General features: G+C 36.9%; 1 protein-coding gene across 3 annotated transcripts in view; it reads left to right on the top strand.

The window, feature by feature from the left end:
* Nucleotides 1-21,976, top strand: part of POU6F2 (POU class 6 homeobox 2) — a 323,386-nt gene that overhangs the window by 282,366 nt on the left and 19,044 nt on the right. For all 3 annotated transcript variants that reach the window (XM_058817082.1, XM_058817100.1, XM_058817090.1), the window contains exon 7: nt 16,853-17,059. In XM_058817082.1, coding sequence (XP_058673065.1) covers nt 16,853-17,059 — 207 coding nt within the window. The remainder of the gene's footprint in view (nt 1-16,852; nt 17,060-21,976) is intronic.

The raw sequence follows: 21,976 nt of genomic DNA, 5'->3' as shown, positions 1-21,976 counted from the left end.
GATACTGAATGTTAACATTCTACCCTTTCACTACAGGCAGGTATTATGTAGACAGGTACTATTGATAGTTCTCACAAGAGATCAGAGTGATCTCTGAATTATGAGTTCTAGAAAATGGAGGCTTTTTAATAGAATTGCAGGGAAAATATTTCCCAGCATACCCCCGCAGGATGGCATGGTCTGCATGTTCCATGATGTTTGTCATGTTGATGAATATCCCCTCCAGACACCCCTCCAAAGTGCTGGGAGGTGGCTTCCATTTTTAGGTATTTAAAGTACATCTTCTGGGACCTGCACTATATATCTCTTAATTTTAATTGTACAGATACTGATGTATGGGTTTTGTATTTACAATCTCTTAAAATTAATATTATCAACTACAGTGCAGCATTTGGTATGTTTAAATCTATATGTTGCTCTCTTGGTTGGTCTGTTTGTACCCATGAGAATGTGTCTCATTTCTCTGATGTACCAAAATGTCCCAGCAGTTGCACCTATTTTTCAGGTACAGTCACCTATCTTTGATGTCAAGTAGATCCATGAATTTGAAAGCAGTTGTTGTTTATGTTCATTGTTGAAACACACTCCTTAGGTAAAGCAGAAAGTTTAAGAAACAATGCACAGAGAGGTTAAATAAATCATTATGTTGTCACCTTTGAATAAAATTAATATGGAACTGATATTAGCAAAAAAGCACCACATTCTTCTCTACCACATCTGAGAATTTTTGCTACAACAGCCAAGACAAAAATCTGCCCAGAGACTAAGATTAAATATTGAATGACTGCTTAGAAAAATAATTTTGAATAAGTTTTGAACTTTATTTTTTGCTCACAAGGGTCCAAAGAGACTAACTTATTCTCTGTTCACCAGATACAGGAAGACATAGGACACCCTGATGCTCATCTGTGAAGTCTAAGAGATGATTGAATATGTTCTGAAATTGCAATCACAAACTACGTTTTTGTAAGAGTATAAGGGAGGTTTTGGAAATGAGTATAAAACAAATCTTGACAAACTTTTTGCCCGTTTCTCAGGGTAACTATTTAAAATATTAATATTAGACTACTGACCTAAAAATACTGTTAGTAATATACAGAAGCATTTGTCTATTCAAATAGGTTCATGCTTCTGTATATACAATGATGGACACTTAGAGCTCTGCTAACATGGAAGTCCTTAACCAACAATGATGTATGATGAGAAACACCCTGTATGATGAGAAAAAAATATCACAAGTAAATATGCTACAACAAAAGACTTCTTTTCTGAATACAAATAAAAATGTATCTGTTAAATATTACTAAGTCTAGCTCAAAATCTCCTAGCCTGATCCATCAATGGAAAGGGCCCCTCCTAAGGAGCACTTAATGCAGCAAGCTTACCCTTGCCTTTTATTTCTCCTTAAAATCATATGCAGTGAAAAGAGGGAACAAACATGAATGATGCATTCCTGATTCACTAAATCACTGTGGTCTCTGGCAAGAGCACAAATGTAAAAATGTTTAGATCGGCCTCATACTACCAAACAAATGATGCAAAAGGAGACCTCAAAGAACACAGAGTGAGGGGAGATAAATGAGTACCATGTCAAGAAAGCAATTTCTCACTGAGTTTGCACAGAATGGAAATTTTACTTCCAAGAGATGGTTAGGGAATCTTTCTAATAAATCTTCAGTCCACGGTCATTGCTGTGTCTTTTTTTTTAAACTTACTTTTTAAGAGTGGTGTAAGTTATACCCTCCCCAGTGAAATGTGTCAAGATATTACCAGTCAAGTTGAAGGAATTTAAGTGAATCATCTCTATCTCTGTGTTTATATTTGTAATAGACAAGGATGGTCAAGCATATTTCATTTTGTGCATGTGTTGAACATCTTTTCAACCAGTTAGGTCTTCTCAAAACCTTTTCTTATTTTAATAGTAGCTCACAAAAGAAAAAAATAAAGTTGAGTCTTATTCCCAGAAAAAGTGTCAATGATTTTATTTTAATTTTAGGGATTTTTTTTTTAATTATGTTACCTTCATTTTAGCTACAGCTGAGATTGAGATGGTCAGTAAAAAGGCAACTTGTTTTCCAAATGACCTAGAGACTGTAGGTCAATTTTAGAATTGATTTCTTCACAGAGCACTCTGTTTAGACTCCTGATTTGAATTCCTTTTCCCTAATTTTAACCTCATGAAAGGCAACTTAGGCTAGTCAACAATCTAAGCTAGTTGTTTAGTGTTTTCTGTCATCATTGAAACAAATAGACACTCTCAAAAAATAAAACATAGGACCAATATAAGGAAGGTGTTTTAAGCATCAATGAATTATCTTGCAGGGATTTTTCACTCTCTACACTGAATAGAGAGAGTCATGAATGAGAGTCTGCAACTGGATTTCTAATGCTAGGTGTTGAATATTATATCAATTCCCTGCTTAAAATATCACACAGCAGTTACTTTTAATGATACTTAAGTCCTTTAGGTAATGTTATCCTTAAGCTCACCATCACAGTCACAGTAGTTTTAACTCAGATCCTGGGAGCAGCTGAGGGTGGACATGCAGAACTTAGTACTGGCTGACCTGAGTTATTTTTTTAATTACTCTGGGGGAATTTTTTTTTTTTTTCCTGTTTTGCTTGCCTGCTTCTTTGTGTTTCCCAGATAAATAGGGACCAAGGTAATGGTATTTCTCTGAATTATTTAAGGCATACTTAACTTTGCAGATACTTCAGCTAAGTGATGGTTTGCAATGTGAAGGGGAGGATCTTTCTGTTGAGTATCTTTTCTTTCAAGTAAGATCAAGTATTCCATCTGCAGGATGATGTTATTTAAAAATCAGTTGTGCATAAATGAAGACATTACATCTCTGAGGTTCTCCTAGTTTAAAAAAAAACCCTTTGAATCTCTAGAAGTGGGGAAGATGTCTCTCCTCTTTACAGATTTCTTTTTACATTTCTCTGGCCATTTGCCCTGCTGTTTTGGTTAGTACAGAAAAGGGATACATGAAATCTTCAGAGCACAGACCAACATGAATGTATTTCCAGCACGGCTCCAGCTATTAGATGTCACAAATACCGTAAAAGAGTCCTATCATCTAAGAATTTCTGTCCTAAAGTAATCTAAACTACACATAATTATTGCCAGTTTTACCAAAATACTTGTTTTACTCCTAGATATTATGTGTGTTTAGAAGGGCAGGCATATCTTCTAACTTGAATTCAAATGTACCATTTGTTTAGAGATGCAACTTGAATGGTTTTCATGGAATTCTCCTGATTTGTTACCATCGAAGAGCGTGCATTATTCTATATTACAGATGGGGTCTTTACTACCAAAGAAACCCCATAAGAAACAAGTGTCCTATCTACCCAGGACTTGACCCACCGCACTTCAACCTCTTCCACAGGACTTGCACTGAGCCTATGGGATACAATATAGGTTTTTTGCTACAGCGCCACTTTAATAGCAGCTCAGAGAAAGAAGTGTCTGCCTCTCCAGCCACTGTTTTGCACTACAGCTGTAGCATGTTGTCAATTAACCCTCTTAATTGGTTTCTGTTTCTTCTCTATGACCTTTAGGTCTTGCCTGCTACTGAACACTTTATTCAAAGCACTGGGTTTATATGAACTTTCTATCAAAATCATCCCCTTGGAAGGGAAGATATGTGATAAGGAGTTTCAATACTTGAGCTTTTTTTTTCCTTTATTATCTCTTGTGGCTCACCGTAAAACCTGAATCATCATAAAATTGCACCGTAAGTTTGTGTTTTGTATTATGAACTTCTTTAGAAAAAGAAAAAAAGGCCAGACCACTCTCTTTTTAAGATACCTGACTGTATCTTTTAAAAAAAATTGAAAACAAACAAAAAATAAACCCCAACAACCCAAAAACCATGGTTATCTGGGATAAGAATGAACTGTTCATCTCTTAAAAAAAAAGGTGGTGCAGCTTTTTTAGGTATAAACTCATCAACATAATTCTAAAGCATTATGGTCTTTGTTGTGAGAAATAAGAAATCCTGTGGTCTACCCCTAAAGAACATTAAAAAAACATTACTGACAGGAAATTGAAAAAGTAATATATATCTGAATGAATATGACAACTTTTTTCTGATAGAGCAGATAGATAAATGTCACATACAAGTTTCAAAATGCATTTAATTTTGCCACCACAATGGATATTCTCTTCATAAAATATATATGAATAAGGTTTGAATCATAAAACTTGACTGTGATAAACAAATGCATATTTGATAACATTTTTTTTGAGATGCTAATTCCTTTTTTGAGGTTATTTGTTGTTTACACATCTTTACATTTTCATTTCTGAGTGAAGCAGCCTGGTTGACAAATCTTGTGCACATTCAGCCTGGATAAACTTTCTTTTGAATCCGAGAAATGAACTTGGGGTTTGGGTTTTTTTGTTTTGTTTGGTGGGGGAAGATGGGATTTGTTTAGTTGGGTTTGGGTTTTTTGATGTGGGGTGGTTTTTTGGGGGGTTTTGTTGTTTTTTTTGATATTTTGATTTGGTTTGCTTTGCTTTGTATTGGATTTTTTGTGAATTGATAGCAGGGAGGGGGATATGAGGGAAGAATGAGAAGTTAGTAGATGCACCAACTCTACTATCATCACAGAATCAGAGAATTTGCTGAGTTGGATGGGACCCACAAATACTGATATTTCAAGGGCAGTTAATATGCTCAATTCTGTCTCAGAAATGAGCACAATTCCTTGACCTGTAAATTTAAAAATCTGTGATTACCGGCAATTAAATGATTCCATTTTTTAATTGTAGTATGGCATTGTCTCTTTACTTATCTCTTCATTCTTCTGCTGTAATTCCCATATGCCAGGAAATCTTCTCCACTATTGCTCCAAGGTTAAACAACAAGTTGTTTCAGAAGTTTCACATTACTGAGACTGAGTTACTTTTTTAAAAAATATATTACAAGAACATTTGTAACTAGAGTATGCATTTTGACAGTGTTTAAAACTAAGTTTCATTTTGCTGTTGCTTTTTTCTCTTCTTCACATCTACTTTGTTCTCCTCTTGGAAGATTCCACCGCTTTTAATTCTATTTAATATCTTTCTCTTCGGATTTTTAACAGGGAGACTACTTAAATTAAGGTAAATTCTGAATGAGGGAAGCAACATCTGATGATCCTTACACTTTCATATGCTAAACACATCCATGGTTAGATTATCTGGTTCTTTAAAGCACTGAGTATAGTACATCACTCCATGAGGAACCTTCTTGTTTCATTTCAATCTTTTCCACATTAAAGCATTACATATCAGAAGAGAGAGGTTGAATTTGGCTGGTGGACTTAACAGTGTTAGGTTTATGGCTGGATTTGATGATCTGAAAGGTCTTTCCCAACCAGTATGATTCTGTGGCTTTAAGCATTGCTTGGCAAAGCCAAGCTGAGTAATTGCTCGGAATGATCCTGTGCAGCTGTAACTGTGAATGATGTCTTCTGAACTTGCTAAGGATCTCTTTATTCTGTGCAAGTCATTGAGGTCCACTGACTCCCCAGCAGCCACAGCTGCAAGAGTAATGTGGGAAACAATAGCTCTAGGGAAAAATTTAAAATAAATTGTAAACACAAAAATTTAAAATAAATTGTAAAAGACTCAGTTCTACACTATCACTGCATTTTTTCCCCAGCTTTTGGCTACGATTTTCAACATTTTATGCCATGTTTAAAATGGCATTAAAATGGCATTTTCCTTATGTAAAGGAAGCATTTCAGTACTGAGGAAGTTAAAGTAGCACCCCCTTTGTTCTTCTCTCAGGAACCTGTAATCCAGTAAAAATTATCAGAAAGTGCAGCAGTAGCATTCCACTTGAAAGTCTTGATAGAGTGCATCACAGTCTTCAGTCACCTTACCTAAGGAAATGTGAGACTATTTGTGTAATATAACAATTTAATTCTTTGACAACAAATAGGATTGTTGCTACTTTTTTGTCTACCCCCCATAACGATGAATGGAATACATAATCACACTGGAACACTGTGCTAAGGTCTTATTCTAACATACCAAAAGAAACAATGGCCCGCCCAAAATAACTGAAAATGTAAGTATAAGACATGTGACAGCTACACAGATGGAGAAGGGATTCTAGAAATAACTAATTTTCTGTCCTTACCATTCCCTTTCTCTAGAGTCATAAAAGTAAAGAAGCCCCTCACCTTTGGTGCCCTGCAGATGATGGTTGAAAAGGAAATATTTTTAGAGAACAGAGAACACATGCAGGAATAGAAAATTGTGATCTGCCTTCCACAGAACAGGCCTCAGGGATATGGGCTCTGCTGACAGCAAAAGGGAAATATAAAGTAGTTTGAATTAATGTAAAAATACATAAACAAATTTCAATTTGCCTGTCTGTATCAGGAACCTGTTGCTTCCACAGAATAGCAATGTAGGAGCTGAAGATGGGATTACCTCCAGCCCACTGCTTCTTTTAATAAGAAAATCATAGTTATTTAACTCTGCCTTAAGTAGACCTATGGACCAGGCCTGAATGAAACTGGTAATGAAGCTGCATGTTCTCCTCACAGATTCATAAACACAGTCTCTTGCTACGTCTTCTCTAAATTTGAGAATCATTTCAAGATGAGTGGTTTTTTATCTTCAACATAAAAATACCCTACCTTTTTCATATCTAGTATTTCCACCTCTTAGGTAGCCTAACAAAAATTACTTAAAACTTGTAGGAATACTGGTAGGAAGTAAATAGTATTTATACGAACATATTACACGTGAATGAATGGAGACCTGGAATTTAACAAACTTTTCAAAGGTAAACTGGTTGACAGAGCAGTGTGCTGAACCAGTTCTTCTTACCTTGAAAAATTTGCAGAATAAATTTTTCAAGGTAAGAAGGACTAAGGCCTGGCTTATATTTGATTGGCAAATTTTCATTGGTACTAAAAAGGGCAATCAACTCTGTTATGAATGCATGACAAAAGGAAGTTATATTTGATCTCAGAAAGGATTTTTATTCCTAGACATTCAGATCTAGAAACTTGGAGTCATGACCATTTTCCGTTCAAGAATTTACATGCAATCTATCTAGGACTTCTTTCATTGAAATGGAAAATAGAATTTTTTCTCCTTGTCTTCAACTCCCACAAAATTGTGGTACTTTATAGCAAAATTCCACTTCATAGGTTGGAATATTGGTTTCCACAGTGATATCCACTATACTAGTGAGATAATCCAGGATGGTTTGTTCCATCATAATCATGTTCTGCTAAGCATTGTGCCTTGCTCTCAGTAGGCAGAAAAGTCACTTGTAGAAGAAATGCATGTCCTGCAAAACTGGAAAGTGTTTCAGGGGTACATTTGTTACCACTTCACAGTTACTCATCTCACCCTTGCCCTGAGCTTTCATACACTATCACAGTAAAAGTTACAACTCTTAATTAGTAAGACCAACAGTTTGTATTTTATTTAGCTAAAGTCTAGATGGTCTAAAATTGTAGAAGCATCACCTCAGTAGGGCATGACTTTTTATTTAGACAGATGTCATCTTGTACAGGTGCTGTGTTGAAATTATGGATTGAGAGACAGCTACCATGTCATCCACAGTCATGGCATCTGTGCAGCAAGCTCAGGATTTGTAGTAGCATTTGGAAAAATGTGATTGTCTAACAACAATGCTGGGTATCACTGCTACTGATTGGTTACAATATATATTAACCTTCTTGCAATGAATTTTGGCTAAATCTGAAATGATTGAATGAATCAACATGGACAATTAATTTCACCTTTAAGAATTACAGGCAAAAATCTGGTGATCTCTGATAAATATTTTATATAGTGTAGGTAATCTGATAATCAGATGTGAGGTTTCTTTGAGAATATATTGATGGCCTAGAAATTCTTTGACCTATAGTCTAATTAAAGAACTCTGGTCCTAAAGATTGCATCTGAAGATTATTTGATGGTTAGTGATTTCAATCCAGTTTCTCATGGAGTACCCGAGAAAACATCCATTGGTATTCTAAACAGACAACTCAAGGACAGAATAAAATACCATTAAGTTTTCAAAGCAAGGTTCCCAAAATTTACTTTTTGTTTCCTCAGAAAATTTCATTCTCATCACAGATTCATAAACAATGAAAAAAAATCAATGAAAATTAAAAAGTCTTTGAGGTAGCCTCATTTGGCACACATTTGCAAGACCATAATACTTCTAGTGAAATAACTTTTTGGGAATGGTATCACAAATAAATAGGTGAGAGTGGTGACCACCTGCTGAAGTCAGTGCCATCTTCTTAATTGTTGATGCAAAAACAAGTTTAAAGGAGCAATCAAGGGAAAGAAATAAAAGTATAATACCAGAAATAGTCCTGCTCATCCACAGGCATTGCCAGTAGTGTGCCACATCCCTTTAAAAACAAGAGTAAGATTACAATTTGAAAAATTAAACCCACACTATTTCAGAGAGAACTGTTTGGCAGTGGAAGATATTATCTTATTCATATCTGTGCAGGGCTGTATCTCAATAGCAGCTCTTGTTTAAAAGCCACAGGATGATAGAGCAGTTACTAAACCCTGCCTTATTCTGGCTCCTCACCTCTCCACAGCATCTCTGCAGTGGGCCAGTACAGTGCAATGCAGCACCAGGTGGCAAAGGTAGTTCCAAACAAGCTGATAACATCACCATAGCATGGAGGCAAGCTAATCACACTGGCACACATTGTGCTGGGCCCAGTTAGGCATGCTGAGAAATGGGAGTTTGTTTCCCAAGCTGCCCTTGAATGGCTCAGTGTGGCACATAGTACAAAGTGTAGGGATGCCTACATTTTCTTGTGCTGTGTGTCCAGTTTGTTAGATTCTGATGTGGCTGGAAGCAAGTCCACTCTTTATGCTCTGAGAGAGACGTAGTAGGAAATAATGTTATTTCTCAAAAGAGACAATCCTTGTTCTAAAGGAATCTAAATCCACTTTGTAGTCTAAAGATACAAATTGATGTTTGGGTTAGCAGCTGCAGCCCAAATACAAAGCTTGAAAAGGTTGAGAAATTTTATTTCAGAGCAGGGATTTCTTGTCTCTGAGATGTTTGATCCTTAGTTGATATTGAAGTCTTCAGAGAAGCCAAATGATAATTTTGTAGGCAACTATGAAAATTGCAGCTTGCATGAAAAGAAAGTAGGGATGAATGAATATTTACAAAAATGTTTTCATTGTAATTAATTCTAGAAATTCACACTTCTGGCCTAGTTGCTATGCATTTAATTTCTGAGAAAATGAATACTATTACTTTTGGTTATCAAAAGGATTTACCAAAAAAAACACAAAACCCCATATACAGAAACGTGATTGCTTGTACACACCCTAAAAGGATCTGCACAGCAATCAGAAAAGCTGTTTGTAGCTTGGGAGGAAAGCAGTAAAATGCTAAAAAACAGTTAGTTGCAAATTCTTTTAATGATCATCAAATATTATTAGAAATTTTGTCTGTTTTTTCCATAACAAATATGATAGTATTGGCTGTCCTGTCATAACATATCGTGGATCTGTTGTCATAACAAATAAAAATATTGCTAAAATATTTGATATTAGACATCCATCAAATAATTTTAAATAATAAAAATTTACATAAGAATCTCACTAGCTGGTTTTCAGAAATACTTAGGACCTGCAAATCTAATTAACACCAACAGCTGCTTTGCTCAGCTCAGAGAACTATGACCTCTAAGGCTCGTGATGCCTGATTTAATTCTTGTTTATAAAAGGAAGTTAAATCCTAAGCAGATTGCTTAAAAGGAAAAATTCAGCACTCAACATAATTTTTAGTCTTTAATTTGAAAATTACATATATTTAGAATTTTCTAATGAGAAAATGTTGTGTTATTCAGAATGTTTGATAAAATAGACATTCTTTTTTATGACAGTACACATGCTCCTACTACAAGAATGTAATAGTATTTTCTTAAGAAAAATAGAAAAATTTCACCACATAATTCCTACAGTGATAACAAATAAATTCCTGTGTAGTTTGATGTTAATATACAAACATTCTTTTCTAAAAAAAAAAAAAACAAAACACTGAGAAAATCAGGCAGAATGTTGGACTCAATGCTCCAAATAACCTATCCAATATGTTGAATGATATAAGAACAAAATTTAACCTGGATATTACAATTCCTTACAGTAAATGGTGACACGGGAGTACAGCTTGCTAGGTGCCTATTTCCAGTATCACTGATTCGTTTTCTCAAAGTAGCAATTTGTTGTGCCATCTTTTTGACTTGTCATTAGGAAATACAATGCAGAAAAGAAAATTTGCAAGCTTTGCATGAATTAGTACTACTTCTAATTTGAAAGACACAGGCAGCCTTAAATTCATCCTGTATGAGGTTCAAGAATCATATTGTCATTAGTCCAAAGAATGAGATGGACTAGCATTACTTTCAAAAGAAGTCTGCAAATTGTATTCCTTGTATTCATGATTCCAGTTTTTCAGTGTGTAGACTGGAAGTGGATTGCATGTATGTGGTATAGTGCATATAAATAGCTGGGGTTATTGGCATTGGTAGAAAATAAGTTATATGTATTTTTTAAAATATCTGTGTCTATGTGTTTATAAATTATGTGGATACTGTATATATATAGATATACATGTATGTGATTAAGAAAGAGGCAGCTGCACAGAGGCTAAAGAAGCCTGTGCAGATTCACATCAGTCTATCTTTTCCTCAGTCATTTTCTCCTTAGATTGTCTCCTTAAATAAGTCATGCTAATAAAATGACCATGCAACATACTTCTGAACAGATGCAGCTTCTGAATAAAGTTTGCAAAACTGTACAAAGTCATAGAATGATCTGGCTTGGAGGAGACCTCAAAGATCTAGTTCCAACCCCCTGGCATGGCAGAGACCGCTCTCACTAGACCAGGTTTCTCAAGGACCCATCCAGCCTGGCCTTGAGCACTTTCTGGGATGGGGCATCCACAGCTCCCCTGGGTGACCTGTTCTCACCACCCCCATGGTAAAAAGTTTCTTCCTAACATCTCATCTAAACCTCCCCTCCCTAGTTTGAAGCCATTACCTCTTGTCCTGTCATGGATCCCTTGTCCTACATGCTCTTGTAAAACAGTCCCTATCCAGTGTTTAGGCTCCCTTTATGTACTGGGAGGCTGCTGTAAATTCTTCCCAGAGCATTCTCTTTTCCAGACTGAGCAGCCCCAACTCTTTCAGCCTGCCTTCATGGGAGAGATGCTCCAGCCCTCTGATCATCTTTTTGGCCTCCTCTGGACCTGTGAGGTCCCTATCTTTCTTGTGCTGAAGACTACAGAGCTGGAGGCAGCGCTCCGTGTGGGCTTGGTGAGGGCAGAGTAGGGGGAGACATACACTTCCCCTGAAATCTTCTGCTACAGCTCAGGATACACTTGGCCTTTGGGGCTGCAAGGACACATTGCCAAGTCTCATCCACCAACACCCTTGTGTCTATGTGTATATGGTAGTTTGTCTCATTTTGCTGAACAATTTTTCTGTTGCTTCTTTCACTTTTCCCCATTTTTCTGTTTTCTTTTTATGTCGTTCTTCTGTTGTTCAAAACTGAATAATTAAATTTCAATATTTAAAGAGTTGTAATATTGATCAAATTGAAGAGATGTTTATTTTGATGATACTACTAAAAATATTTAATATTTCATTTTTATAGTTGAAGACATTTTTTAGATGAAATGTCACCATTTGCTTTATGTAAGCCTTGGCTGACAGTAGAAACAAACTAGTGAGGTTGGTCTTTGATTTTACTTACACTTCAGAGCAGAAACAAAGGCAGCTGTTGAACCACCCATTTGGCCACAGTTTGTAGCGTTCCTTTGGTGGTGTTGGCTTGAGTTAAGCAGTGTTAGGACATTACCCTGCCATGGGGGGTGATATTCAGAGAAATTATTGCTATACTGAGGATTTGGGATTTTCCCCCTCGGTGGTCAGCTCCATTACTTGGGATTTTACCTTCACTTTAAATGTGTGCTATTCTTTCATTGCTGCTTGCAGAACTATGTAGGCAAAGACCATTGGGCCCACACCTGGTATGAGGGTGTAGGCTGACAAATTAACTTCATGTGCAAGCCAAGCCCTACAATTTTATTGCAGAAATCATCTTGACAATGGTAGGTTCAAGTTGTAAGATCTGAGAGATCCAATGTCAGATATCTTGAAATCCTAGGGTGCTAAAATCACACTGATAGATTAATCATTAGAAAATATTCAGATGCTGTTAAAAATCACCCCCGATTTCTTTTAAAATTAGAAACAAACAACTAACTTTTAAAACATAGCTAATACTGGGAAGCAGAAAAATAATACATTAATTTCTGCAAAAACTCTTGTCTAAGTGGCTTGATACAATTGATGTATCTATTAATCCATGAACAAAAAGGAAAGAAACATAGTGAATACTTGAAGTGATAATCTGACTCCAGCAAGAATTCTGGCAACACTCTGTTGCTTGAAGAGGGCAAGTCTCTCTGATTAGTAAAGGAGGGCAAAACCCTTTCTCCATTAAAGAATTTGAAGTCTGAATTTACATTAAATATCTCAGTACAGTTTCCACCTGCACTGCATTTTGTACCTATATGAGGAACCTGTGCCTCATAAAGATACAACCTGGTGTCATTTATTTTAATCAACAGTGCTATGCGGATTACTGCGCCTAACTCTCTTAGACAAGTATTGATAAGGGGATCCCTTGAATTAACCCTTGGGCTTTCAAAACTGTCTTATTGCTGTTTTGCATATGACACCTGTTTTGCAGCTCCTTTGTGAACAGTGCTTGCTTTCAGTTGTATGATGTATAAAAGGAACCGTAAAAGACATGGAAAAAACTCTCAAAACATTTAAATTTATACTTTTGTAGCATGAGAACTTTTAGGGATGTGGGATTTTTTTCTTCAAGAACATCTTTGACAAGCAGGTTTGTTTAAGAATTTGAGTCCAAGCATTGCCAGAGTAAGAAGCTTATTCTGCTTTGTCTCAGAGAAGACACAGCATTGTGGAATGTGTTCTCACTGTGGAAGTGTTGGATGGGGCTTAGAGCAAAGTGGTCTAGTGAAATACATCACTGCCCATGGCTGGGGAATTAAACTAGATGGTCTTTAAGAGGCCCTTTCCAACTCAAACCATTCAGTGTGACTCTGTAAGTATCTTCTGGGATCAGTCCCTGTCACATGTTATTCCTGAACCATCTTTGAATATAATCTGAAGTAGCAGCATTTCCTAGAAAGGAGCAATGCCTCCTGACTAGGGAAATCACTGGCAATTAAATAGTCTGTACTGTGGCACGCCAGTGCCTCAAGCCTGTGGCATTGCCTTGCTTTATTTCTTGACAAAATTCAAAATGTATCAAAACCGTAAATTGTCTTCAACTTGTACAATAATTTAAGAGGACAGATTAGCAGGGCCCAGGGTGAAATTTCATACCAAAATTAGAGGGAAGAGGGATGTGGTTCAGCATCACATCATTCACACAAGGTTTAAGGAAGGGATCCAGTTGGAGTACTCCTTATGTGTGAATCAGTGAGCAATTAAGATATTTAGGAGAGGGTATTTGGACAAGGAGAAACTTGAAAGGGGAAACCTAAATCCAATTTTAGTCATCTCAAAGCTGCATGCAATAATGAGTAGCCCTGTTGTTTAAGTAGAGACAAGTGGATATCTTTTTCTTAACCAGACAAGAATTTACTTTGGTAAAAAAAGAAATAAAATCTTCTTAAATCTCAGTAAGTTTCTGTTTTCAATTAAGATTTACCCTTGGGTCCTGTGGTAACACCCCTGAGGACATTTGCTTATTTGCCCTTCTGAAACACTTCTTCCATCTGTGTTTTTCCTGCTCCATTTCTGTCTGTGTGCATGGACAGCACGCCATGTACAGTATGGTGTGTGACACACATTAATACATATAGATAGCCTTCTGCTTCTGACCTTACAAACTGTCCACTTCAGCATTGTCATTCTATGAAATGTCCAACTGTAGTCCAAGAAATGCATTTTAAATGTGAATGCAAACATTTCTATTACTGATAACACCAACACAGCATTTTTTGCTTTGCTGGGATTAGGACCTTGATAGTTAAAGTTACATTGGAGTAATGACAGTCCAAGGTTGCGTCCTTTACAGACATGGCAAAGGAAGGGGAGGCCTTTGATATGTCTCTGCTGATAAAATTAAGAAGGATTATTTCTTGTGTTTGGTGAGATTATATTAAAAGTGAAAGAATATATTTGTTACTCATAAATATGTTAGGTCACAAAAACTGGGAGATATTTATGTGTTGCACTGCACTGCAGTTGTATTTCATTCATGCTGAAAGTCTGATTTTAGAAAACAATTTGAAATCTGATAATGATGTAAATAAATGCCTCTCAGTGAATAACCATCTTCTCACATGAACAGGAAAGCAGTTGCCATTCAGCTAGGGACATAAAATAAAATAAAATAAAATAAAATAAAATAAAATAAAATAAAATAAAATAAAATAAAATAAAATAAAATAAAATAAAATAAAATAAAATAAAATAAAATAAAATAAAATAAAATAAAATAAAATCCTTGTGATCTGAAAAGAGAAACTCTGAGGAAATTTCAGCTTAGAAGGCTAACTGAATATGCTTCACCGTGCTTCACTTTCATGCTCCATAAAATGGAGGTAATAATCTTTATTGATCTGTCTACCTTTTAGCAATGCATTAAGAACTTAAATTGTATCTTTACAGTCTTTTGAACAGTCTTGATATATGCAGCTCTTACAATACAGCTTAGTAGCTGGGCTTGCCATTTTATCAGGCTCTCCCACAGGAGAGCTGCCTTGTTTTACTTTATGGTTTTCTGGTCTTCCCATGCTAAGGCCTTCTAACTGGGCAAGTTTGGCAAATTGATGACAGCTACTGCGCGTTTCCTGAGCTGCCATAGCCAACAGTGCACTCTTCCTGCTCCAGGAGTCAGTGTAGGTTGTCACCTGGTACTTCATGGTTGAGCCTACCTAGAGGCACCTCACTGGGTGTGACTGCTGAAGGAACAGTCACTCATTAGGATCTGTCACTCAGTGGAGTCATGTCTTAGCCTAATAATGGGAGAGGGTGATGACAGCCACCTGTCCCTCCTGCTACGCCTGAATTACTTGGTTATCTTTGCATGGTGCTTTTTTAAGAATGGATTTTTTGGGGTTGTTGTATGTCACCGCTGGTGATTTCAGTAGGCAGAGGTCTTCACATATCTTTGTTACTCTTTACCATGCATTTCACACCTGTATTCATTTTATATCCACAGCAAGAGATTCAGAGGAGTTTACTTTTGCACTCTCATAAAGCAACTTAGTGGTCTGCCCAAAAAGCTAACTGATGTTTTCACTAAACAGTTATTTTAGACCTAATTTTACACTGTCTTGGATGGGTTCCATTGATACAGTATATAAATTAATTGTTGAAATCAATAGGAATGTTATATGTTTTGTTTTATATATTTTTTGGGGAATAAACTTGCTTTTGAGTTTCATTAGGAATACTTCAGCTTTTTTTCATGAGAAAGCTTCTCTGTGTCTAGTGCTATGTATACATCTCTTTCTCTTTCCATCCGTTCAGCTCTCCATGCCTACTTAATGGTTTGTGAATCAGCTGATTAATTTCTATAAAATTTGTCAGAAACAAAGAGATCTAAAAAGATAACTAAGCCCCCAAGTGGAATGAGAACCAGCAGACAGACTGTGGAAAACTACAATATTTTTATCTCCACTGAGGAAAAAAATGGAATTGTACTAGTAGGAGTCAAAATGGACAACATAGTGTGGTGAATGCTGAGGATAAAGAGGAAGAAGCAAGTTTTCTGTAAAGGGTAGACTCTAAGTCTTATGATGGAGTAGGTGTTTTCAGTGAGGCTATGATGAAGAGAGAGGAGAAGGTGAAGGAAATAGAGATGTGATATGCTTTTTTTTATTTTTCCTGTTGCAGCAGTCCTATGACTCCAGCTTTGTAGGCTGCTGTTTGGAAAAAAAAGAACAAGTTTGGGTTTAGGCCCAAGTTTCATCAGAAGTTCATTTCAGATTCTCTAATACCTGTAAAAAGAATCTTGCAACAGCATAACTTTTTCCAGCCTAGCAGCTTATTGACTGACAAGCTTTCTTACGACATCTGTTTGACATCTCATCCTAATATTAGTTTTACAGGCACATTCACATTTTAGGAAATCACTGTATTCTCAAGTCTGAGATGTCACAAGTGTCTCTTTCTGCAACTACTTGCCCCAGAAATGTTAGCTAATATATTTTATCTAACATCAGCCCTCCTGTTGTGTTGTACTTCATAGCTGTCATCCAAAACCAGATGCATTTTTATGAACGTATCTTAATAAGGCATGCCTGAAAGGCACCAGTATCCCTTTGTGTCTTCCTGAGATCACATGGGAGTAAAAGGTGGTCATCCAGAGTGCCAGGTATCAGAAAATCAAGTAAAATTACATAAGCCCCACTAGTAAACCATTATATGGAAGACAAAAAGACTGATACTTTTATCTATCTCACTCTGTGTTAAAATTAATAGTGGAAAGAAACCATAATCTAAGGCCCAGAGTGTGGCCCACAATTTGCTTTATGCACTCTTAAGCCACAGCAGATTTGCTGCAGGTGACAGTGGACAGTGGTAAAATGTACAGGTGATATGTGATGTGACAAATGAATTGGAAAGTCCTCATCACCCCAGTGAAGGAATGACTGTTTCCCACCCTCAGCCTGTCTTACCAGTCTCTCTGTGCTTTTATCACCTAAGTTTGATTCAACATGAAGAACATAAGGAATTACGTGTGGCGAGTATATGTGGCATGCGTACACTCTCCCTGTGTTGTTTCTTCCAGATTATTGGAACAATCCCACTGATGCCTAATCCAGTCCCGTCCAGCCAGGCGGCAGGTGGAGCTCAGGGACTTCAGGTGCAGCCGATAACTCCACAGTTATTGACCAATGCCCAGGGCCAGATCATCGCCACTGTCATCGGCAACCAGATACTGCCAGTGATCAATACCCAGGGAATAACACTATCGCCGCTCAAACCAGGCCAGCAGGTAAATTGTCTGTAGCCTGAATGATTATCAAATCAAACACACAGAAATTTTCTGCTCCTCATTGACTCTCTCATGGCCTCTGTAAAAACCCCCACTTCTTTAACATCTTTAATTAAAAAATTAATTCTGTCCTGCATAGTGTGTTACTGCATACTCTATATGTAGTAATTAATAATGTCCTATTATATAATTTATTTATATATTCAAGAATTATCTATTTATTCTTTTTCTTTTCAAGGTCAGTATAGGACCAACTGAGATGTTTTCTGCAATGAAAATGCAGTAGGAATATGAGACAGAGGAGATCCATCTGGCCTATAAAGTTAGTGTTTAGAGTAAACTCAGTTCCTTAGTTAGTGGTGACCTAGTAGACTGAGGCCTGAAGTTATTTGGAACATGCAGGAAAAACAAGGGAAAATATAAAATCCTATTAGATTTCCTCACTGGAAAATCAGATATAGTTATGTATAATTGCCTAGACAGAAAGTATTCTGTAGAAATTATTACTCAATGTAAGGTTGCAGGTAGCTGACAGACTTAAGGATGGATCCAGTAACCACACTGAAGTCCAAAAACACTTCTGTAGCTCTTCTTATAGCACTCTAGAGTCAAGTCCATTAGTTTTGCCTACATCTGTAGAGCAAGGAATTGTAGTCCTATCTTTTATCTCAGAAAGGGGAAATTGAGGACAGAAAACACATCAAATGGGATTACCAAAGAAGTACTTACAAAAATGTCCCTCACTTAAATATTCTGCTTAACATTCCTACTGCTGGTTGTGCTTGTTTTCCATTCCTGCTGACACCTCCAGGCACAGGGAGCAGCTTCTTGTGAACTGCTGAGTATCCCAGGCCACCTGAATTCCAAACTGATGATTTATTATTTTCTTTTTTTTTTCAAATTTAGAAGTAGAGAATTTATGGATCTCTAACGTCACTTTTTTGTTTGTTCTGAAAACATTTCACATCCCATTGGTTGCCTGCTTTTTCCCCATCCTATCCTCTGTAGTATGTAGCATGGGCATTTTTCAAAGCACTTATCATTTATCTAACTCTATTTTCTTTAAGGGGAGTGTACTTGCACTACTGGCAAATGCTTTTGCAATGGTTGCATATGCATGGTTTCAAACAAAGCTGAATGGATCTGAGGGCAGGCTCCATGTTCTCCACCACAGGAAAGCCTGACAATGAAATATGAAACTCAGCAGTTCACATTTGGTTTCCTGGGGATGTGTGGGATGGGTTTTTTTGAGCCAGTCCCCTGAAGAGATTAGATCTTTTCCTCTGTTATGGGGGAAACACTCAAAAATCATAGCAAGCCTGAGATCCCATTTGAAACTCATGAAATGTAGGTGTAAATAGGAGGAAAAAGGATGTGCATTATTGCCTGAGACATTCTCACATGCAGGGCAACTCACCCTCTGAGTCCTGCAGCAAAGCATCTTCCTCCAGGCAATGTCTGCCAGTAGTGCCAGTGGGCAGAGAGGATACAGAGGTGTAACATTTTCTGCACAGCTCATGGCACTGGGCTCACATAAAGGGATGAACTGGGAAAGCTGAAGCTTCCTGAATGAGCAGGGGTGCAAAGCAGAGAGCACTGTTTAGCCACATCATGCTGCACTGTACTTATTTGCCCAACCTGCGTGCTCATGTGCAGGGATCAGCTGGCAAAAATATCAGTCAGCAGAGAACAGATTATGTCCCAGAGCCAAAGATGATCCCCATTAAGCTGATCTGCCCAGCAGTGCTATGGAGGTAGAAAACATTATTTTGCCAATACTATTTTCACAGAGTTCAGCCCCTGCCTCTTTCTCACAAAGAGGTCCTGAGGTGCCAGGGGTTGCAGAAGGGCCACCAAACAACACATTCTCCTAACCTTGAATCAGCTTTTCTTGAAGTCTAATGAAGACAGTATTTTGATCAGGGAGGGGAAAAAAATGTAGTGCAAATACTATATGAAAAAATATATTGGTTTAGGTTATTGTTTTTATAGGAACTGCAGAAAATTATTTCAATGTATTGGTGCTCCCTCTACTGGCTCTTCTGGTTTTACTGAAAGAAGTCAGAGAAAATTTTGTCATGAATTTCACTGGGAGCACAAAAGATGCATGAGAGCTAGATTCCTCATAGAAGTAATGCTGATGGACAGTGAAAAACAATTGAGCTGGTACTATACAAACTGTTGAATCATTTGGAAAGTGAATAGATTTGCTTGAAGTTTAAGGAGATCCTGGGTTTATCTTTTTGCCTGTGTAGAGTTTTAGACTAACTACAGTGTTTGGCCAATGATAGCATATTAAATCATAAGGTTTAAAATATCATTTTCAAAAGAACTGAGTGAGTGCTTCAAATCAGAGGGCTCAGCAGGAATTCAAAATATTTTTGAAAATGGAGTCACACAGTATTTGTTGTCTTCTAACTTGATGAAGGAAGCTTCAGCAGGGGGAAAGATTACAACACAAGTTTGGGGAAAGTTTTGAGCATGTCTTGAAGAAATAAATGCAGGAAATAAATAATGTAGTAAAAATGTTCCAGTTACAGATAGTCCTAGTTTAGCTTTCAACTTGTCACTTCCTTGGAATCTCAAGTACTGAAGGAGAAAAAGAGCAATGATACTGAGCTGCAGCTTGTTAGCTGAGTCACAATAATTGAACCTTTGTAAACTGTTCCAGTTGCTAAGTAATGCATGCTAGTACCTCCTTTTTCCCTGATGACTGAAGACTTAAATGCCTCAGATATTGTTAGTCAGCTTTACTTAGGTAGACTATATGTCTTGTTTATTCATACAACTTTTTTAGATTTGACAGACTAAAACCAGAATGTCTCCTAATGGAAACGAGTCCATAGAATACTTACATGCAGTGTAAAGCAGTGCTTCTTTTTCGGCACTGTAAATAGGTTGCTTTTCAATGTACACAAGCAAGTCTGATGTAGTCCTGTTCTTCCTGTATTTAAGTATAAATAGAGGGGTTTGATTTATGTTCTTTAAGCTACCCACAGTAGGTATTGCTTCTCTTCAAATTACACCAAGTAGGTAAAACTTCAGATATTTTACTATTTTCCCACATTTTGCTAATCTAAGGAGCACCGAGAATTCTCCTAGAAATTGCAAAGGCTTTCTAAAGCAGGCAGTTGTTTGCACTCCTGTTTTATTCAGTATCCTTTTTAGCTCTGTTCATAAACAAGGGGTTTTTTGCCTTTAATAATTTTTGCTTAGCTATTTCCACACTCTTCAAGATTTTTTTATCAGAACTGAATGCCATGGTCACAGGGAGGATGCTTCCCCGTTTTACATAACATGATGTTGTTTTCAGCATTTTCTTTTGTTATCTCAATACAGCCTAACATCCTGCTTTTTTCTATCTCTGTTCATGGAACAGTTTTACTTAATAAGCAGATGTATCCATCATTATATATTTTTGCTTCCCTGATTATTTTCATGTGTATCACTAAAATGGTTCCTTTTGATGTGAATCACTTTGCACTGATCCACTACCTGTCAATATGCTCCTCTGGCATTGTCCAAACAGGATTTGTAAGTTTTTCATGGTATTCTGTACTAACTGAAGAAATTCATGTGTTCTTCCTGCAGATGCTACTTTACCATTATTCACCATATCTCCTTGCTGGATGCTAAAATATTTCAAAAATTTGGTGTAAATCCATTGTTTTCTACTTGTAGTCTTCTTTCTTGAAAAAGAAATAATAAAATTCTCTCATTTTATGTTTCTTGCTTTATAAGCTCTTTGTGTCCCATAATAGAAGACTATCTTGTAAGTTTAACTTCTCCACTTCCTCCATGCTTCTCAAGAGGAATTTTGTCAAAATATAGGTTGCATGGCTAAGGATGCATTGTTTATGAGAAAAGATGAATTTGTTGTAAAAATTTGTTTGCATTGTCATTCGTTATCAGATTTTAGAAATTTGTTTTAAGGTGTTCTTTTATCTCACTAACAACAAAACCTTAGCACCAGCACAGCTGAACTTGAACCATGAACTGCCGTCTTATAAAATTTAGGAAAGTGTGCACCTTGCTTAACTTAGTCATAAGGAGTTAGGTATCTGCTGTAAGCTAGTTAACTGGATTTCCTGCATAGACATAGACAAGGAGACATATGCATGTCCAGTGGAAAACTCAAGATACCAAAATAGAAACGCTTTTGGATAGGTTGGATCTCTAACAGGTATCTTAATGTATCCATTGTTACCATTGACATGAGAGAGGGCTAGGGTAGCTATTTGAGGATTTTCAAATAATTCTACAGTGAGCAAAATTGACTGAGAAAAATCCAGCTGCTAATGATCACTGGGGTTCAAATACATTCTTGTTTATGAATTTCCTAAACAGCTTTCCTAATAATTGGTGTTTTCATAACTATTTTCTTTCCCATACAGAAGAAACTTCTGGACATTCTGTTGTTCTCTGGTGTACCACATAAAGTGGGTTCCCATCTCACTTTTGCCCGGATCTTTCTTTCTACATACTAGTTTCATTAAATCAGGACTGTAGTCCCAGTTGTCCTCAGTCATCTTGTATCTATAATGCCTGACAGAATTTTTTGTGCTTCTTCGTGTCTTACAGCACAACCAGCTTTGGGCTTCTGCCAATTCTAACACAGTAAAATGAGCTAGTAGGTAGTATTTTCCTACATTTTCAGTTCCCCATCTTTGTTGTCATTGGCCATCATGCTCCAGATTAACTGTTGAAAAGACATAGATGCCTCTCAGATTGGTCTGTGGTGATTCTTGTACATCTGCTTGCCAAATTTCACGTTAGATGTTCCCTTTCTGCCGTCTCAACCTGCCACAAACTCCCTACCACCCTGTTATCACAACTCCATACAATCCCTTGTTATTCTCTCCTGTTTAAATCTAACCAGCTCTCAATCATTTCCTCTCTGCAATGCTCCTATAGCTT

Source organism: Ammospiza caudacuta, chromosome 1 (genome assembly GCF_027887145.1).
Source record: "Ammospiza caudacuta isolate bAmmCau1 chromosome 1, bAmmCau1.pri, whole genome shotgun sequence".
Classification (NCBI taxonomy): domain Eukaryota; kingdom Metazoa; phylum Chordata; class Aves; order Passeriformes; family Passerellidae; genus Ammospiza; species Ammospiza caudacuta.
This window is presented reverse-complemented; position numbering and strand designations above follow the sequence as displayed.